The 21432-nt window shown below is 43.8% G+C and overlaps 2 protein-coding genes across 5 annotated transcripts in view; both read left to right on the top strand.

The window, feature by feature from the left end:
• The window catches only part of LOC121578006 (plexin-B1), a 131084-nt gene extending 124845 nt beyond the window's left edge, over positions 1–6239 (top strand). For both annotated transcript variants that reach the window (XM_045223749.1, XM_045223748.1), the window contains 2 exons: positions 2986–3060; positions 3311–6239. In XM_045223749.1, the coding sequence (XP_045079684.1) occupies positions 2986–3060; positions 3311–3415 (180 nt within the window). In that variant the 3' untranslated portion in view covers positions 3416–6239. The remainder of the gene's footprint in view (positions 1–2985; positions 3061–3310) is intronic.
• Positions 6240–6877: 638 nt separating this feature from the next.
• On the top strand, positions 6878–17775 carry LOC121578007 (probable peptidyl-tRNA hydrolase 2). 3 transcript variants are annotated; one of them, XM_045223747.1, is made up of 7 exons: positions 6878–6947; positions 9180–9299; positions 9537–9608; positions 9701–9775; positions 10723–10820; positions 11011–11125; positions 16052–17775. In XM_045223747.1, exons 2-7 carry the CDS (start codon positions 9186–9188, stop codon positions 16136–16138), a joined length of 561 nt encoding a protein of 186 aa, XP_045079682.1. In that variant the 5' UTR covers positions 6878–6947; positions 9180–9185; the 3' UTR covers positions 16139–17775. The 3 variants fall into 3 exon arrangements, with proteins under 3 accessions (XP_045079682.1, XP_045079680.1, XP_045079681.1); XM_045223745.1 differs by having other exon boundaries at positions 6878–7108; XM_045223746.1 differs by having other exon boundaries at positions 6878–7135.
• The last annotated feature ends 3657 nt before the right edge of the window (positions 17776–21432 follow it).

The raw sequence follows: 21432 nt of genomic DNA, 5'->3' as shown, positions 1-21432 counted from the left end.
AATGATGGAGACCACTGTGCTCTTGGAAACGTTCAACACTCTAGAAATTGTTTTATGCCCTTCCCCAGATATATGCCTCATCACAATTCTATCTCGGAGATCTACGGACAGTTCCTTGGACTTCATGGTATAGTTTATGCTCTGACATGCACTGTCAGCTGTTGGACCTTATATAGACATTGGCCACAGGTGGAATCCAATCAAGTTGTAGTGACAGCTCAAGGATGATCAAAGGAAATTGGATGAACCTGAGCTCAATTTGGAGTGTCATAGCAAAGGGGTGTGAATACTTATGTAAATGAGCTTTCTGTATTTCATTTTCAATACATTTTCAAAAATGTCTAAAAACATGTTTTCACTTTGTCATTATGGGGTATTGTGTGTAGATGGGTGAAAAAAAAATGAATTTAGGCTGTAACAACAAAATGTGGAATAAATCAAGGGGTATGAATACAGTACTTTTTGAAGGCACTGTAAAGAACTAGGCTATTGCTTGCCCGTTCCATAGCAAGCTGCTCTATCCTCACTGATGATTGAAGTAATTTAATATCGAGCTAAATGTTGTTTTTTTATTACGATTTGGAGGTTTAAAAAGGAACAGAAAGGAACTATATAAACCGGTACTTTTTGGGGGGTTCGTACCGTTTCAGAACTTTATTTTGCAGGTCGGAACAGTGGAACGTAACGAAAAAAAAAATGGTTCTATTCAGAACGGGACAATTGGAAAATAATTTTGGTTCCAACCCCTGGTTCTTTGTCCTATTGTTAAAGGTGCAATATGCAGAAATCGCTCTGCCATTTCCTCGTTGCTAAAATTCCAATAGTTTGCCTAATTTCAGTTTATTTCACAAAACAAGCAAGTATAGTGTATAGAATCATTGTACTATTTTAACAGCTGTGAAATATATTTTCCATTACCAAAAATATTTTATTTTCAGCTGTTTGAAAAAACAATCTTAAGAACGGGAAGCATAGAAATAGCGCACATAGAACAGATATGCCGCTTCTTATACAGTGGGGAGAACAAGTATTTGATACACTGCCGATTTTGCAGGTTTTCCTACTTACAAAGCATGTAGAGGTCTGTAATTTTGATCATAGGTACACTTCACCTGTGAGAGACGGAATTTAAAACAAAAATCCAGAAAATCACATTGTATGATTTTGAAGTAATTAATTTGCATTTTATTGCATGACAGAAGTATTTGATCACCTACCAACCAGTAAGAATTCCGGCTCTCACAGACCTGTAGTTTTTCTTCAAGAAGCCCTCCTGTTCTCCACTCAATACCTGTATTAACTGCACCTGTTTGAACTTGTTACCTGTATAAAAGACACCTGTCCACACACTCAATCAAACAGACTCCAACCTCTCCACAATGGCCAATACCAGAGAGCTGTGTAAGGACATCAGGGATAAAATTGTAGACCTGCACAAGGCTGGGATGGGCTACAAGACAATAGGCAAGCAGCTTGGTGAGAAGGCAACAACTGTTGGCGCAATTATTAGAAAATGGAAGAAGTTCAAGATGACGGTCAATCACCTTCGGTCTGGGGCTCCATGCAAGATCTCACCTCATGGGGCATCAATGATCATGAGGAAAGTGAGGGATCAGCCCAGAACTACACGGCAGGACCTGGTCAATGACCTGAAGAGAGCTGGGACCACAGTCTCAAAGAAAACCATTAGTAACACACCACGCCGTCATGGATTAAAATCCTGCAGCGCACGCAAGGTCCCCCTGCTCAAGCCAGCGCATGTCCAGGCCCGTCTGAAGTTTGCCAATGACCATCTGGATGATCCAGAGGAGGAATGGGAGAAAGTAATGTGGTCTGATGAGACAAAAATAGAGCTTTTTGGTCTAAACTCCACTCGCCGTGTTTGGAGGAAGAAGAAGGATGAGTACAACCCCAAGAACACCATCCCAACCGTGAAGCATGGAGGTGGAAACATCATTCTTTGGGGATGCTTTTCTGCAAAGGGGACAGGACGACTGCACCGTATTGAGGGGAGGATGGATGGGGCCATGTATCGCGAGATCTTGGCCAACAACCTCCTTCCCTCAATAAGAGCATTGAAGATGGGTCGTGGCTGGGTCTTCCAGCATGACAACGACCCGAAACACACAGCCAGGGCAACTAAGGAGTGGCTCCGTAAGAAGCATCTCAAGGTCCTGGAGTGGCCTAGCCAGTCTCCAGACCTGAACCCAATAGACAATCTTTGGAGGGAGCTGAAAGTCCGTATTGCCCAGTGACAGCCCCGAAACCTGAAGGATCTGGAGAAGGTCTGTATGGAGGAGTGGGCCAAAATCCCTGCTGCAGTGTGTGCAAACCTGGTCAAGACCTACAGAAAACGTATGATCTCTGTAATTGCAAAGGTTTTTGTACCAAATATTAAGTTCTGCTTTTCTGATGTATCAAATACTTATGTCATGCAATAAAATGCAAATGAATTACTTAAAAATCATACAATGTGATTTTCTGGATTTTTGTTTTAGATTCCGTCTCTCACAGTTGAAGTGTACCTATGATAAAAGTTACAGACCTCTACATGCTTTGTAAGTAGGAAAACCTGCAAAATCGGCAGTGTATCAAATACTTGTTCTCCCCACTGTACTTGCTTTCAATGAGAATGACATATCTATAACTCACATTTCTATGTGAATTTGAGGGTCGCCCAAAAAGTTACATATTGCAGCTTGTATCTCATTTTAAAATGTTTTTTTATTTATTACTGTCACCCCTTAAATGTGTGATTATAGCTGATCTAGTGATCATTCAGCACAAGCTGTAAAACTTTGGACTTTTCAGGGTGGGCCTATACTTTAAAGCAATGCATGCCTAGAACACTTTAAATATATCCTATTGTTAATAGAACCAGCTTTAATAGAACCTCTATTAGCACATTTAAGTGTATGCGTATTAAGATGTGCTTATTATTTATTTGTAATGACTTGTAAGTCAAAATGTTTTATTTTTTTCCAGAATTACTCAGGAGAGTTGAATTACCTTGTTGCCCTACACGAGTTGTACAAGTACATCAACAAGTACTATGACCAGGTGAGTTTTCATTATCGCTTGTGTGGTTGGATGGAATGACACATCAGAGCTGAGTCTTTGGTTTACCTTCAATCTCTTTGTCTCTCACTCCACCCCCTCTCTTTCTCTCCATCTCTCTCTTTCTCACTCCATCCCATCCTGCTCTCCCTCCATCTCCCTGTCTCTCTATCTCCATCCCTCCTCCTCTCTCCATCCCTCCTCCTCTCTCCATCCCTCCTTCTCTCTCCATCCCTTCCTCGCTCTCTCTCAGATCATCGGGGCGCTAGAAGAGGACAGCACGGCCCAGAAGATGCAGCTGGGCTACCGGCTCCAGCAGATCGCTGCAGCCGTGGAGAACAAAGTCACTGACTTGTGACAGCGGAACCACTGACCGAGACCACGCCGGCGGAGGGGACCACATTAAGAGACCCACTGGAGTGGGGGAGGGAAACTCAGAGGGGGTGGGTTAGGAGGATGGACAGACTGGGTGGATGGACTGGAACGATAGACAGATTAACACAATCCCCCTCTTGTCAGAAGAGGGGAAGAATGGTTCTAGGGGTAAGGACCCCAAACACCCCTTTTCCACATTAAGGAGCAATGGGTGACTGTTGTTCACACACAGGGGTTTGAAAAGGGGATGTGGTGCATTGGACTGCTGAACCCTTCTCTCACCCTCCACTGTGGGCAAGACAGGAGGGAAAGGGCAAGGGAGACACACACACACAAATGGACAAGGAGCCTTTGTTTGTATGTCCCACCCGTTCACCCTTCAGCCCTGAGTTGGATCACGTTGTGGCATCTGCTTCTGCCTCTCTTCTAGAACTCTCTGTGGAACTAGAAGAAGGGGATGTTACATGATGTGTCAATGGAAACATGCTGAAGTCAACACTCTGTAGTCTAATATGAATTAATGAAAGGAAGTCTGTAATGTGTATCAAAATGGTGGTTGTAGCTAGATGGAGAGCAAGTGTGAGCGAGAGATGGAAGGGACCATTTTGGTTTTTCCCCCATTCAAGACACAACACCCCTTTCCACGTGAAATGTGTAGTGACATGTTTTATTAGCGTTTGATAAACATTATTCTCTAGATACTACATTGTCACCAATTAATGCAGTTGGATACAGTAGGTTTCCTATGGGCTTGAGTCTTAGTTATCGGCACTCTCTACCTCCTTTTACTCACCTGAATACTCAAGCTATCCTCTTATCTCATTAACCCTGAAACATTTTAATGTGTTTCGCTGTTTGTCTGCTAGGGTAAACCAGATTGCTCTCTCCCCCTGACTCTCTTTATGTCATAACAGTAGCTTTGTTCCATATCCGTCCAAATCATAAGTACACGTAGTATCTTTCGGAGTAGTGGACAATTGCCACACACACACACACACACACACACACACAAACACACACACACACAGTTCACTCAATCATGACACTCTTGAGACGACTTCTCTTTTTTTATGTTTAAAAAAAATGTGTAATTATTGCCATTCCGCTTTTTCAGGTAGCTCCCGAGTCCATACACATCTGTGTTGTTCCTCTTTATGTAATTGAATGGGAGGAAAATATTATTGTCAGAGTTGAAATTAACAGCTCTCAGACAAAGGCTGCAGCACAAAAGAAAGAATGGTACTGAAAGCAAAGATGCAGTCTTTCAAAGGTACTGGAAATAGGTGACTGTGTGAATGAATGGTTTACTTAAACTTTTTGTGTTTATTTTACTTTTTGTGTAACAGTCACTGGAGGGACACTAGATCAGAGATTAAACAAACAAATCTCAATTGTAGAATTGTATATAGTTAAAACATGTCCCACAGTATTTTATGGTGTACGTTTGTACAGCTTTCTGTGTTGTACATTTTTAACATTCCTTTTTTAGTTTTCAACCAAGAAAAGTCTATTGAATCATGATAGCTCAGTTTGTGCTGTTGTGAGGTAGCCTATTTATCTGACAATTGCAACTGCGCCGTTGATATGTGTATTGCAGTTCTTCTATTGAACACAAGATGGCAACATCTCCTATATTTGTTGAACGCTTCTGTATTAACTGTCCATGAAGTTTCACAGAAGATACTTTGACCTAGTCACATTAAGCAACGTTTGATTAAATATAAGGATTATAAAGCACATTGCCATCTCTGAACTTTACCGAAATGTGTTTTCTTATGATTTCCCCATGGTGTGTGTTATTCATAATTTGCTCACCTCTGCATTCTCTATCACACTATAGCGTCATTTTCTAACGCTAGTGTGTATCCAATATATCCCAGATGGCACCCTGTTCCCTAAATAGTGCACTACTTTTTAACAGGTCCCATATGGCTATATTCAAAAGAAGTACCCTATGTAGGGAATATGATGACATTTGGGACAAACACCTAGACTAATCATTATATCCCACAGAGCATGATGGTTTATTGAAGTTGTGATTAAATCTTTTGGTAAAGCTATGTACCAAGAACGAATTTCACACGAATTGGAGGTGTTGCATGTATGTTAACGACACATAACTGATTTAGACTTATGGATGAAGACGTTTGACACCACCCTTGTGGTAGTCTATATATTTACATGCAGAGGCACTGTTAGCTTTCTAGTGAGTAGTAACCAAGAAGAGGCTGACAATGAGTTGGCAGATTGGTCATTTAACTGTAAAACCCAATCAAATGGTCAGTTTTGTCCTCCTGTTTTGATAACTAATCATTTCGAAGAGGCACCTTTTTTAACATAAGTATGGAGTTTATCAGTTGCATGCTATTGTGTGGGTTCTCCAGTTTGATGCTTTTTCATGTGCACCGCCATTGTCCCTTGATTGCACAGCATAAACGAGTCATAGTAGCCTATTGGTAAACATCACACTACTTACCACATGCAACTAATGTCTCATTTGAATGGACAATTTGTATTGTCATATGCTTTCAATGTAGTCAAGTATTACGTATGAAGCCTAATGATGGTGAAGAGAGCAGGTGGTGGAGGTCATTTGAAGGAAAAACTAACTATTGTTAGGCTGTATAAATTCAGCTATGTAGAGCAGGCTCTGCAAGGAGCACTTTTTAAGGTTGGTTCTTATTTTGTCTGTTAATATAATTGTACATAATGATTTAATAATGTAAGTTGTAGCGACTTAATCTGCTGTTTAATAAGAGAGTGTAAATTCCTACAGATGGTGAGGTAATAAAGGATTTGTGAAATCATATGGTGTTCATCTACATCTGTCTCATATGGAGTAGATTTAAAGCGAAGGAAATTTCAGTCTATTACTTGTTACTTCCCTTTGTCTGCACTAACATTAAATACTTGGAGCAGTATATGAGAGCAAATTGGTAGACATCCACCATATTGTTTTATTGTTTTCAGACCAGTGCGAGGAAATGAGGAATGGAAGGCGGTCATGGCTAGAAATGATTTTTTATTTTAGCTAACCCTATCTAATTTCCTAACCTTAACCTAATTATCATAACCTGCAATGTTAATTATCCTAACCTGCTATTTAAGTTCTCATAACCTGCTACGAAAAGTCAAATCTGACAAAAGCAGTGTCCTTTCACTTACTCAGTCATTTTTTATTTATTTATTTAACCTTTATTTAACCAGGTAAGCCAGTTGAGAACAAGTCATGAAACATAAATAATCTCTACCTAAATTCTTCACACACCATATGCAACATAAATCAGTTTAAGGGCGGTCAACATGTTCCTAAACAACATGCATGGGGAAATTTATCAACGAAGTTTTGTTAGGAAACGTTTAGAAACTTCTGACGGAGGAAATAATTGATGCTCTTTTGTTTCACACGATCTATTATTCTTGTAGAACCGGATGTGAGGAGGATTTTAAAACTGACGCCATCCGGTAGCGGACAACGAAAAAGGAGCGAACCTTGCTCAAAATGGTGTAAAGAGGTGAAAGCACAACAAGCACATCTTTTAATTAACAAGTCATCTGCAGTCAACAACTTGGCGTCATCGCAGTGAAAGGCGAGAGTGGATATTGGTTTGCAAGCAAGCACTCCCATCCCACTAATTCAAAGGATTGTAGTTAACAAGCTAGCTACGCAACGCAGGTAGGAGTGGCTGGCGCAATCTTTACAGTAAGCTAACTTAGCTAAATTGCCTAACTAGCTACGTTAGAGCTTGCATGGAAATCAAATAATACATAGTTAACAAACAAAATATGTTACAAGATAGCAAATGCAATCAGCTGTTAGCTAACGTACTGTTCAATAATAGTATTGTTGAATGCCTGCTAGCTATCTTAGCTTGGCTATAATGTTAGCTACGGTTTGTTTTCCGTTTGGCATAAACTAGCAAGCTAGCTAGTTCACCTTGGTCTTGTGATCATCGTTAACTAACTAGCTGTCATCCCACAATCGAGTTACCACTTGGAGATCATTTTCTCTGTCATGATATTATGAGATTAGCTAATTAACGTTAACTGGCTAACCTTAGTCAATTACCGAGACAGTAGTTAAATGACTAACTACCTAACGTTAGTGTACCTACCCACCAAACGTGTCTACAGATAGCTAGCTAACTAGGATATCATTGTAATTAAGATATCAGCATAATTATGATTTAGGTAGCTAACTAGGATATCACTTCACTACTAGGAAGAGTACTTGGCTAACTAGCTTCGAGGTGTGTCAATGCCTAGCTAACTAGCTGTCTAGGGCTGCCCTCGAGGCCAGTCTACTAGCTGGATCCTTACTTAACTGAACAAAAATATGAACCAATATGTATCCATTTCACTGAGTTACAGATCATATAAGGAAATCAGTCAATTTAAATAATTAAATTAGGCCCTAATCAATGGATTTCACATGACTGGGAATATATACCTTTTTTTATATTATTTTTTGGTATCTGATGTGACCACTATTTGCCTCATGCAGCGCGCAACATCTCCTTAGTATAAAGTTGATCAGGCTGTTGATTGTGGCCTGTGGAATATTGTCCCACTCTTCAATGGCTGTGCGAAGTTGCTTGATATTGGCTGGAACTGGAACATGCCGTCATACATGTTGATCCAGAGCATCCCAAACATGCTCAATGTGTGACATGTCTGGTGAGTATGCAGCTTCCAGGAATTGTGTACAGATCCTTGCGACATGGGGCTGTGCATTATCTTGCTGAAACATGAGGTGATGGCGGCGGATGAATGGCACAACAATGGGCCTCAGGATCTCGTCCCGGTATCTCTGTGCATTCAAGTTGCCATCGATATAATGCAATTGTTTGTTGTCCGTAGCTTATACCTTCCCAATACCGTAACCCCACCGCCACCATGGGACACGCTGTTCACAACGTTGACATCAGCAAACCGCTCGCCCACACAACGCCGTAATCGCTGTCTGCCATCTGCCCGGTACAGTTGAAACTGGGATTCACCTGTGAAGAGCACACTTCTCCCGTGTGCCAGTGGCCATCGAAGGTGAGCATTTGCCCACTGAAGTCAGTTCACGACCCTGGTGAGGACGATGAGCACGCAGATGAGCTTCCCTGAGACGGTTTCTGACAGTTTGTGCAGAAATTCTTTGGTTGTGCAAACCCACAGTTTCATCAGCTGTCCGGGTGGCTGGTTTCACACAATCATGCAGGTGAAGAAGCCGGATCTGGAGGTCCTGGGCTGGCGTGGTTACACGTGGTCTGCAGTTGTGAGGCCGGTTGGACGTACTGCCAAATTCTGTAAAACAATGTTGGAGGCGGCTTATGGTAGATAAATTAACATTACGTTCTCTGGTAACAGCTCTGGTGGACATTCCTGCAGTCAGCATGCCAATTGCATGTGCACAAAATTTTAGAAGCTTTTTGTGCGCTTTGAACATTTCTGGGATCTTTTATTTCAGCTCATGAAATATGGGACCAACACTTCACATCACGTTTATTTGTTTTCAGTGTATTTAGATGTTTCATAGTAGCTAATCTACCACAATAATTCATCATGGTGTACAGGAAAGACGGGCAGCAAAAGTACAAATTTGGTGCTAGTCAAAGTTAATTTGGGATCAAGACCCAGCTACCTGGTTCTATACAACATAACTGTTAAATAAATATGCTACGGTGTACTGTACATAAAAAAAATTTATGCTGCAGCGTATTAAACTGTAACTCTAATCCAACGTGGTCCTGCTCCAGCTAACTATGGAGCCCTCCGAGCAGCAGCAGATGGGCCCAGGCTCTGGCTCTCAGGAGGTCAACCCTGTGTACCTGCAGCAGCTGCGAGAGCTGGACATCCCTGAGGAGGCTGCCAAGCAAGTGGGTTAATTACTGTATACAGGTTCTCTTGCATTTCCTGATATATGATCTGAGTATATTAGGCTAATTTCCTCTTGGTTCATAATGTCACTGTTCGCTTATCTCTTTCTCTACTTACTAATGCATTCATAATGATTAAAGAGTACTGTACTTATGATTGATTTTGGCTAATCCACCCAATACAGACCCATTCAAAGTCCTTATTTTCTGAAATGTTCCTTGTCTACCCCCCCACAGGCGCTCTTGCACACCCGAAATGTGTCTGCTGAGGAGGCTGCCATGTACTACTTCAACAAGCTGGAGAATGAGGTGCCCATAAGCTAGCCTTAGTTTGCACAGGTACAAGTTGGTATATTAGCTCTCCTGTATCGACTCTGAGCCCTCTTTCTCTCGTCCCTCAGGAGGAAGGAGACGACGACCTCATGTTCAAGATGGTGTTTGTGGTGAACATGGACCTGGCCCTGGGTGTGGGAAAGGTCAGTGTGAAGCATGAAAAACGCAACGAGAGTCTGACTGCTGATAGGTACTTATCACAGTGGGAGGCCGTTCCATCTCTTGCTAGAACAAAAGCGGTACCTGCTGCGTGCCGACCCGGTAACTACGAACTTAACGTTTCTACTTCGCAATGCTTGTCCGTGGCCAACAACTTTGAGCCAATTGGAGAGCACAAACCCCCATGTGAACCCCCAACAGGAGTGACCACAAAAAGGAAAAAAGGCAGTTTTCTCCGTACATCCACGGATGAGCCAGTCACACTTCAAATGCAATGTAGGCTATGGGATGGTAGCTAGCTAAGTGCACAGATGCAGTGCACACAATAGCTAAATATTTCATCCAAGCTAGCTAACCACTGTAGCTATTATTGACATAATTAAATCACAATTGATTAGCTAGTTTCCATGAAACAGCTGCCTGTTAGTGCAGTGTCTCTAGCTATGTTGCACTAGCTAGCAAATATGCTAACGTTAGCTAGCTAGCTGAACATTTGGCTATGGCTGGCACTGGCAGTATGGGATTATGGAGAGTGAATTTAATTGTATATTCGTCATCTTGCTAGTTAAAATTGGTAGGTAGTTAAGTCATCAACTCTGCTGAGTGGCTGACTACTTTAAGGTCTTTGCTGTGTGAACAAAAGAGATTGACTGCTGACGCACTGTTCAGAGGTGCTAAGTACTGTCAGCAGGCAAACGTTTGACAATCCTACCGGTGTGTCTGAGCTTTAAGGACAAGGATTGGAATGTGGTGTTATGTATAGCTAGTATGCTTGTTTTGGTGTAGTTTGCGTGAACCTGGCGCACAAAAGCACAGTTTGCCCCTATTGTTTTAAGTTGAGACTAGCACATCAAATGCAAAGCGGATGCATAAAAAACGTTTGTTTTTCATTTCTGCTAACTGTGAAAGTGTTGTGGTGTGTGTTGTGTAGCTGGCTGCGCAGGTGGGCCACGCGGCCGTGGGGCTCTACCAAGCCCTGCAGGAGAAGAACAGCTGGAGGGAGATGGCCTGGAAGTGGGACCATGGCGGGTAAGGACCGGACCACTTCCTCACTAGGGCTTTACTTGAGACTTCATACTGCTGATCAAATTGGATCAGATAAAAACAGCCGGATGCTTTTAAAACACCATAATGACGTCTGGTAATGGCAATGCCACCATCTGGCTGTTCTACAGTATGCACAGCAGGGTATCTAAATGTGTGTTTGTGTGGTGTGCAGGGCGAAGAAGGTGGTGGTGCAGGGGACCAACATGGCCCACCTTTTGGAGCTGCAGGCCCTGGCCATGAGCCTCAGCCTGCCCACGTACCTGGTTCAGGATGCCGGACGCACCCAGGTGAGACGCGCCGCCATTGCGGCTACACTGCTGCACCTGCTTATGGGCGCACAGCACCACCATTACAGCTCCATGGTATCACAGGCGCGCACACCACCATTACAGCTCCATGGTATCACAGGCGCGCACACCACCATTACAGCTCCATGGTATCACAGGCGCGCACACCGCCATTACGGTTCCATGGTATCACAGGCGCATACACCACCATTACAGCTCCATGGTATCACAGGCGCGCACACCACCATTACAGCTCCATGGTATCACAGGCGCGCACACCACCATTACAGCTCCATGGTATCACAGGCGCGCACACCACCATTACAGCTCCATGGTATCACAGGCGCGCACACCGCCATTACGGTTCCATGGTATCACAGGCGCGCACACCACCATTACAGCTCCATGGTATCACAGGCGCGCACACCACCATTACAGCTCCATGGTATCACAGGCGCGCACACCGCCATTATGGCTCCATGGTATCACAGGCGCGCACACCGCCATTATGGCTCCATGGTATCACAGGCGCGCACACCGCCATTATGGCTCCATGGTATCACAGGCGCGCACACCACCATTACAGCTCCATGGTATCACAGGCGCGCACACCGCCATTACGGTTCCATGGTATCACAGGCGCGCACACCGCCATTACGGTTCCACGTAACTCTATAGCACCTGCTTACAGGGACACGCACAGCCATTATAATTATTGAGTTTGACTATCAGCAGGGCTGCCAATGCTATAGACGGTACTGTTTACACTGCTGTGGCTGCATGTTGTTCAGAAAGCAGTATTTTGAAGAGAACAATTTGGCAGGGCGGGCCGTGTTCGCGTAGTTTAACACAGCTTAATGATGACTGGGATTAGGTAGGTAAGCGTTTCACACTTTGATACAAAACCATTGCAAAGTGAAACCGTAAAATGACACTTGAGGGCCGGATGCGTTCACAAAGACTCACAAAAAAAAAAACTTGTTGACAAAGATTGCAACAGCCAATTAAAAATGGTTGTCAATACTCTATGAAGGTCACCCCATAACGTCCTTTATAAACTGTACATAAACACTAAATAGGTCAACTGCCGGTTGGCAGGTCTCTGCACATAGTTTGAATTTGTTGACATATGCTAACCTTGGCAAACATTGACTCATTCATACAGGTCGCAGTGCCCCTGATAATGTTTTGATACGTAATGATTAGTTAAGGCCCTTTTACACTACCACAGAAGTTCACACAAAGTAATCCTTGAAGACTACAAGAAGCACCAGGGACTCTGTTAATAAAAAAGTGGTCAGATGACGCAGATGCTAAGCTACAGGACTGTTTTGCTTGCACAGACTGGAACATGTTCCGGGATTCTTCAGATAGCATTGAGGAGTACACCACATCAGTCACTGGCTTCATCAATAAGTGCATTGACGACGTCGTCCCCACAGTGACCGTACGTACATACCCCAACCAGAAGCCATGGATTACAGGCAACATCCGCACTGAGCTAAAGGGTAGAGCTGCCGCTTTCAAGGAGCGGGACTGTAACCCGGACGCTTATAAGAAATCCCGCTATGCCCTCCGACGAACCATCAAACAGGCAAAGAGTCAATACAGGACTAAGATTGAATCGTACTACACCGGCTCTGACGCTCGTCAGATGTAGCAGGACGTGAAAACTATTACAGACTACAAAGGGAAGCACGACCGCAAGCTGCCCAGTGACACAAGCCTACCAGACGAGCTAAACCACTTCTATGCTCGCTTCGAGGCAAGCAACACTGAACATGCATGAGAGCACCAGCTGTTCCGGATGACTATGTGATCACCGCTCTCCGTAGCCGATGTGAGTAAGACTTTTAAGCAGGTCAACATTCACAAGGCCTCAGGGCCAGACGGATTACCAGGACGTGTACTCCGAGCATGTGCTGACCAACTGGCAAGTGTCTTCACCGACATTTTCAACATGTCCCTGACTGAGTCTGTAATACCAACATGTTTCAAGCAGACCACCATAGTCCCCGTGCCCAAGGACTCTAAGATAACCTGGCTAAATGACTACCGACCCGTAGCACTGACGTCTGTAGCCATGAAGTGCTTTGAAAGGCTGGTCAAGGCTCACATCAACACCATTATCCCAGAAACCCTAGACCCACTCCAATTTGCATACCGCCCCAACAGATCCACAGATGATGCAATCTCTCTTGCACTCCACACTGCCCTTTCCCACCTGGACAAGAGGAACACCTACGTGAGAATGCTATTCATTGACTACAGCTCAGCATTCAACACCATAGTGCCCTCAAAGCTCATCACTAAGCTAAGGATCCTGGGACTAAACACCTCCCTCTGCAACTGGATCCTGGACTTCTTGACGGGCCACCCCCAGGTGGTAAGGGTAGGTAACAACACATCTGCCACGCTGATCCTCAACACGGGGGCCCCTCAGGGGTGCATGCTCAGTCCCCTCGTGTACTCCCTGTTCACCCATGACTGCATGGCCAGGCACGACTCCAACACCAAGTTTGCCGACAACACATGTGGTAGGCCTGATCACCGACAACGATGAGACAGCCTATAGGGAGGAGGTCAGAGACCTGGCCGTGTGGTGCCAGGATAACAACCTCTCCCTCAACGTGACCAAGACAAAGGAGATGATTGTGGACTACAGGAGAAAAAGAGGACTGAGCACGCCCCCATTTTCATCGACGAAGCTGTAGTGGAACAGGTTGAGAGCTTGAAGTTCCTTGGTGTCCACATCACCAACGAACTATCATGGTCCAAACACACCAAGACAGTCGTGAAGAGGGCACGACAAAGCCTATTCCCCCTCAGGAGACTGAAAAGATTTGGCATGGGTCCTCAGATCCTCAAAGTTATACAACTGCACCATCGAGAGCATCCTGACTGGTTGCATCACCGCCTGGTATGGCAACTGCTCTGCCTCTGACTGCAAGGCACTACAGAGGGTAGTGCGTACAGCCCAATACATCACTGGGGCCAAGCTTCCTGCTATCCAGGACCTCTATAACAGGCAGTGTCAGGAAGGCCCTCAAAATTGTCAAAGACTCCAGCCACCCTAGTCATAGACTGTTCTCTCTGCTACCGCACGGCAAGCGGTACCGGAGCACCAAGTCTAGGTCCAAAAAGCTTCTCAACAGCTTCTACCCCCAAGCCATAATACTCCTGAACAGCTAATCATGGCTACCCGGACTATTTGCACTGCCCCCCCACCCCATCCTTTTTACGCTGCTGCTACTCTGTTAATTATTTATGCATAGTCACTTTAACTTTACCCACCCATGTACATATTAACTCAACTACCTCAACTAGCCGGTGCCCCCGCACATTGACTCTGCACCGGTACCCCCCTGTATATAGCCTCCCTACTGTTATTTTATTTTACTTCTGCTCTTTTGCTGGTGCAAAGTAGGGGTGCTGCAGCTATTCCTAAATTCACAATAAATAAATAAATTATATATATTTACTTTATTCACAAAAGTAGTGCACTGGGCCTTTAATAGTGAGAGCGCGGGTGAAAATATTTGTCCAGGTAAAGTTAGTTATGCAAAGAGGAAAAGGAGATGTCAGCAATAGCAAAATGGAGTCCGGCCCTAGCAGCACTTTATACAGGAAATCAAGGGAAGATAAAAGATACGACGTGATGCAGAAGGTGGTTAATAGCAATTCGAAATAGTAAATACAATGTGAATACTCCTGCAGCCAACCATCAAATGTTATTGGTCACATACACGTATTTAGCAGATGTGATTCCATGTCTATGTACACAGGGCAGCAGCCTCTAAGGTGCAGGGTTGAGTAACCGGGTGGTAGCGGGCTAGTGATGGCTATTTAACAGTCAGATGGCCTTGAGATGGAAACTGCTTAATTCTCTCGGTCCCATGCACCTGTACTGACTTCGCCTTCTGGATGATAGTGGAGTGAATAGGCCGTGGCTTGGGTGGTTGATGTCCTTGATCTTTTTGGCTTTCCTGTGACATTGGGTGCTGTAGATGTCCTGGAGGGCGGGCAGTGTGCCCTCGGTGATGTGATGGGCAGAATGAACCACCCTCTGGAGAGCCCTGCAGTTGCGGTCGGTGCAGTTGCCGTACCAGGCGGTGATATAGCCCGACAAGATGCTCTCAATTGTGCATCTGTAAAAGTTTGAGGGTCTTAGGGGCCAAGCCAAATTTCTTCAGCCTCCTGAGGTTCGAGGCGCTGTGACCATTTCAGATTGTCAGTGATGTGTACGCAGAGGAACTTCGCTACGTCTGTATAGCAAGCGCTTCAGCGACATTGCATATGAACGAGATATGCAATGTGAATTTATGGAGAAAGAAAACAGAAGGATGCTAAAAGGTACAGCTGATGCTACTGTATTTCCATGGACTGGATCTGGCACAGTGCCAAAATACCAAGGCGCGTTTGAGAAGAGAACTCGACAAAGCAAGCGTGCGGAGGTATGTAGCCTAGCATGATGTTTGAGGTGTTCTTACTGTGTTATTACCATTGCGCAATATCATGTAGAGTGCCTAGGTGCTCTACAGGTTAGCATATGTGTCATATATGTATTTATGACTGGGGGTTTGTGAGACAATAGACATTGTGGCAACGGAGCAGAGAGAGGCCTGCATCCAGCAACGTCAGGAGTCATGTGACCTGTTTTTGCAGCTGTTTCAGTACAGCACTACAGGGAGAGAGGGGGGAAACTCCACTGAACTAGTTTCAATGTAAGGAATCACTTGGGAGTTTCTGGATTTTGGGTAAACTTCTCATTTAATAGCAAATTACTGAGTTATTCCAATAAATGTAATGCCTAGCCTTCCATGCCTTCCCACCCACCTTTGTTGTTGCGAGTGAAACCTATTCCTACCCTCCACTCCACCCACAAGGATGCTAGTCTAAATTCTATGACCTCTGGCCTTTTGGCAGGTGGAAGCCGGCTCACGCACTGTCCTGGCCATCGTTGGGGAGGAGGAGATGGTGAACAATGTCACTGGAAGTCTGAAACTGCTCTGAGGGACTAAACCAGCTGTGGAGGTGCAGGGCCGTGCAATGCCACAGAGGCAACCAGCAGAGGGCAGCATCCCTAACAGCAGAAGGGTCTCGGCATGCAAGCGCGCAACAACAACGTAACAAAACAAAAAACTGAAAAAAAGAGTAAAACAACCAGACATGACCCCAACTACCAAGATGAACATTCAGCCATTTTTTTCCCCTGTTCCCTGTTCGAGCCACTGACTGGAGAAGAGATGTATGGAGAGCTGCTCATGTCGAGAGGAAGGGACTAGTTACTCGAACCGACAATGTTGAAGGCAGTTTGAACAACTTTTAGTGTCAACTTTTTAGATTTTTTGGGATTGGAGTGTTTTGCTAGTTAAGGGGGGATGGCCATTACTGTATGAGAGAATGGTATCCAATTTTTATGAAGGTGAAAGTTCATGACATCCCATAATTTTGTCTCCCAATTTAAAATATGATTTGGTGTATTGAAAAGAAAATCAAGGATAGAACCTAGTGTGTTGGTGATTTGTTAAATACTGTTATTGTAATTCAAGCAGCAAAATATATAATTGTAATGAAATCCTTTTTAGATGTAGGATCTTCCTGTGAAAGTTACTGCTTGTCAATAAGGAGTGTTTACTGACACCTTTACTATTACTTCGATGTGTAAACTAATGTGTAAATGTATACACGTGTATGTATGCAACATTCTCTCCCGAAGACCCCGCCCCTTAGAAATGATAACACTACATACTGACGTTAAATGGCCGTACATTAAGTTTATGTGCATCCGTTCAGGCCATATATAATCGGTTGCGTGCCATCCTCAACATTTCGCACAATCACTGTTGGATTTTTTTAACATTGTGTTGGTGGACTTTTTCCCCCCTCCATTTTCTGTTCTTGAAAAAAAGTATAAGGTCGACTCGAGGCTTGCTCTGAGTTATAATTCCTGGACTTGGGGGTTTGGTGTAAAAATAAGTGTGAGGAACTCATTGTATGGGTTAAAATAAGCTACTGTGCTTGCACAGTGCCCAAGCACATGTACTCTAGCTGATTTATTAATGGTTTACACAAGTGAAATGTTTTGTGTAATTTTAAACTGCTTTGAGGGTAAATGTGTTATCTTTCTCTACGAGGTAGTCTAAAAGATGGCTAGCTAAATGGTTGAGCTATGACTTCTACCAAAACAGTACATAGATTTAAGATGGAGTAGCAATTACAGGATAACATTTTAAGAACTGCATTTAAATAAATAAAAATGATAGATTCTTGCACTTACAGATTTAAGCATTGGACAACCAGATGCCTAGGATATGTTGTATGTTTCTGTTAAAACAACTAATTGTTCATTACTTAAGCAAAAAGGAATTGTATTTTGTGAGCATGAGATGCCATTTGGGACCATGAATGGCTCTGAAGTCTTACTAAATATGTAATGGTGTTATTATTTCAATGTTACTGACATGACATGCATGTAACAGTTATGCTGGAAAATGTTTTTTTTCCCTTTGTGTTGAGACCATGCAAAACCCCATGGCAACAAACATTTTTTATTTTGTTAGCACTTTGATACCTTCCTGTGTTACACAACAATTTGTTCCCGTTTTAAAACCAAGGAGACTATTAAAAATTACTCCTGACCAAGTGAAGTGATTGTTTTTTGTTTGTTTTTTACCTGTATTATACTTTCATGTTTTGTGAATAACATTTATACCCCAACATGAAAATGTCATATGGTACAATGACTTTGCAATGATTTGTTTAATATTATTAAAAGCAAGTTCTGCCCTGGGCGGGGAGAGTTCCGGGGGCTATTGCTTGGTTAGGTGACCAATGGCAATGTGACATGACTATTGATATACACTGCTCAAAAAAATAAAGGGAACACTAAAATAACACATCCTAGATCTGAATGAATGAAATAATCTTATTAAATACTTTTTTCTTTACATAGTTGAATGTGCTGTCAACAAAATCACACAAAAATGATCAATGGAAATCAAATTTATCAACCCATGGAGGATTTGGAGTCACCCTCAAAATTAAAGTGGAAAACCACACTACAGGTTGATCCAACTTTGATGTAATGTCCTTAAAACAAGTGAAAATGAGGCTCAGTAGTGTGTGTGGCCTCCACGTGCCTGTATGACCTCCCTACAACGCCTGGGCATGCTCCTGATGAGGTGGCGTATGGTCTCCTGAGGGATCTCCTCCCAGACCTGGACTAAAGCATCCGCCAACTCCTGGACAGTCTGTGGTGCAACGTGGCGTTGGTGGATGGAGCGAGACATGATGTCCCAGATGTGCTCAATTGGATTCAGGTCTGGGGAACGGGCGGGCCAGTCCATAGCATCAATGCCTTCCTCTTGCAGGAACTGCTGACACACTCCAGCCACATGAGGTCTAGCATTGTCTTGCATTAGGAGGAACCCAGGGCCAACCACACCAGCATATGGTCTCACAAGGGGTCTGAGGATCTCATCTCGGTACCTAATGGCAGTCAGGCTACCTCTGGCGAGCACATGGAGGGATATGCGGCCCCCCAAAGAAATGCCACCCCACACCATGACTGACCCACCGCCAAACCGGTCATGCTGGAGGATGTTGCAGGCAGCAGAACGTTCTCCACATCGTCTCTAGACTGTCACATCTGTCACATGCTCAGTGTGAACCTGCTTTCATCTGTGAAGAGCACAGGGCGCCAGTGGCGAATTTGCCAATCTTGGTGTTCTCTGGCAAATGCCAAACGTCCTGCACGGTGTTGGGCTGTAAGCACAACCCCCACCTGTGGACTTCGGGCCCTCATACCACCCTCATGGAGTCTGTTTCTGACCGTTTGAGCAGACACATGCACATTTGTGGCCTGCTGGAGGTCATTTTGCAGGGCTCTGGCAGTGCTCCTCCTGCTCCTCCTAGCACAAAGGCGGAGGTAGCAGTCCTGCTGCTGGGTTGTTGCCCTCCTACGGCCTCCTCCACTTCTCCTGATGTACTGGCCTGTCTCCTGGTAGCGCCTCCATGCTCTGGACACTACGCTGACAGACACAGCAAACCTTCTTGCCACAGCTCGCATTGATGTGCCATCCTGGATGAGCTGCACTACCTGAGCCACTTGTGTGGGTTGTAGACTCCATCTCATGCTACCACTAGGGTGAAAGCACCGCCAGCATTCAAAAGTGACCAAAACATCAGCCAGGAAGCATAGGAACTGAGAAGTGGTCTGTGGTCACCACATGCAAAAGCAGTCCTTTATTGGGGGTGTCTTGCTAATTGCCTATAATTTCCACCTGTTGTCTATGCCATTTGCACAACAGCATGTGAAATGTATTGTCAATCAGTGTTGCTTCCTAAGTGGACAGTTTGATTTCACAGAAGTGTGATTGACTTGGAGTTACATTGTGTTGTTTAAGTGTTCCCTTTATTTTTTTGAGCAGTGTATGTAGCCTGTTCACAGCTATTACACAATAGAAGTATTGAAGCAGACAGCTTCAGTGTAGAACGGACCACAGAACAAACATTATGTTGTCTGTACAGGAATCCAACTTCCCAAGAACATTCTATAGAAAACAACCTATCGGTTTATAAGAGGGTGGAAATAACTTGGAAACTAGTGTGAAATGCTTTTGTTAGTTGTGTAATTCTTCTGTTATATCAGTGTCAGAATGCATTCTCATGAGCTCTTTGACTATAGAAGTCCACTTGTTACGGTTGACGTGCGCCACAGCGTCTGTCTAATGGCTGCCGCGTTCACGTCATGTCGGATTGATTGGAGGAATGACTTGGACCGTTCACGAACGCAATAACCAATCTCACCATTGACGGCCGAAATCGCGGCCATCATGTGGGAAAGATCGTTGTCCATGAGATTATACCTGAGTTTCCTAGTCGTAATTACGAGTTACAGGGTCGTTCACGTGTATTTTTCCCAGTAGCTAGCGAGCTACCCTTGACAAGTAATGCCGCGTTCTCGTCTTGTCGGAAACTCGGAACCTCCGAGTTAAAATTAACCTAAATTATTTGCGTAGAGCTTCCAATTAATTCTGGTACCTCACAAGTGGGAAACTCTGGATTCGACTCCTCCGCCTAGGTTAGCATTTCGGAGTTTCCGACATGATAAGGTATCATAATCGATCTATATCAGCAGAGCAGGGAAACCAAATACATAAATAAACAGAGCCTGTGCAAATTACATCAAGAATGTAGGGCTGGTCTTTCCTTCCCCCAATTCAGCCTAAGCGATGAATAACAAGCCCCTCCTAAAACCAAAATGTAGATTTTCAAATGTATGTATGTTGGAACATTCCATACGATTGAGCAGTATTACAGAAGAGGCCAGTGGCATATATAAAGGAGCTGGGACCTCACAGATCTATGTAGTATTCAAAAAGCCAAAACCGAATGAATCCTTGATTTATTCAGTTCACAATCTTAATTTTCATCAAGCCGAAATATACTACGTATGTAAGGACTAGAATTGATCAGTTCTATTCACTAAAATGTAATTTGTGTGCTTGTGGTTACATTTGTTCCCTACTGTCAAAAATGCATTGGATAGGCTAGAATATATCTGAGTAAAATGAACAATGTATACATTTTAGAAGCGTGAAACAACAGCGTTCTATCGTGCAGCCGTCTCTGCACCTCGGACCATTGCAACAAATAACGTTAGCATTTACCACTTTAGCCAATCCCAATTCTTCTCAGGTACATGACAAGAAATAAAGAAGCCAATCGCATGTAAGCTTAATTATATCTATTCATCCTCAAAGGCATTATTATTTTTTTAACCAATGAAGGATAATGGAAGCGGAATATTTAACACTTAATCCATTCTTTGCATATGCTCGTAAAAATGGTCAAACGTGAACAGTAGAATGTAGCCTAAAATCTCTAATCGAAAGAAAAGTATATTTCTTCCAAAACCGCTATCGAATTTTGATGTTTATAATAAAATACGATCTGATCACATACATGAAAAGCCTATTCTTCTTGTCGCCAAAACTCCCTCATTGATAAGGACGAGCCATTCGAATAGATGGAATTTTCGTCAAGCGTGTGTCCTTGGCTATCCCCTCTCAAGAGTGCAGAGATTGAATTCGGGCTGCTCAGTAGGAGGGACCAGAGGTAATAGAAACAACCCTGGTCAATTTCCCTGTCCAATCCCTTGCCAGATCCTACAAGAGCGACACATCATATTCCATTCATGACACTTTAGGTGGGGCTGACCTCTGTCGTATTCCCTGGTATGGGGCACCGGAGACCCCGTGTAGCTAAAGTTGGCTACTCTGTATCGGTATGTAAACGAAGGC

Source organism: Coregonus clupeaformis, chromosome 12 (assembly GCF_020615455.1).
Source record: "Coregonus clupeaformis isolate EN_2021a chromosome 12, ASM2061545v1, whole genome shotgun sequence".
Classification (NCBI taxonomy): domain Eukaryota; kingdom Metazoa; phylum Chordata; class Actinopteri; order Salmoniformes; family Salmonidae; genus Coregonus; species Coregonus clupeaformis.
Note: the sequence above shows the minus strand (reverse complement) of the source record. Positions and strands in the feature narration are given on the sequence as shown.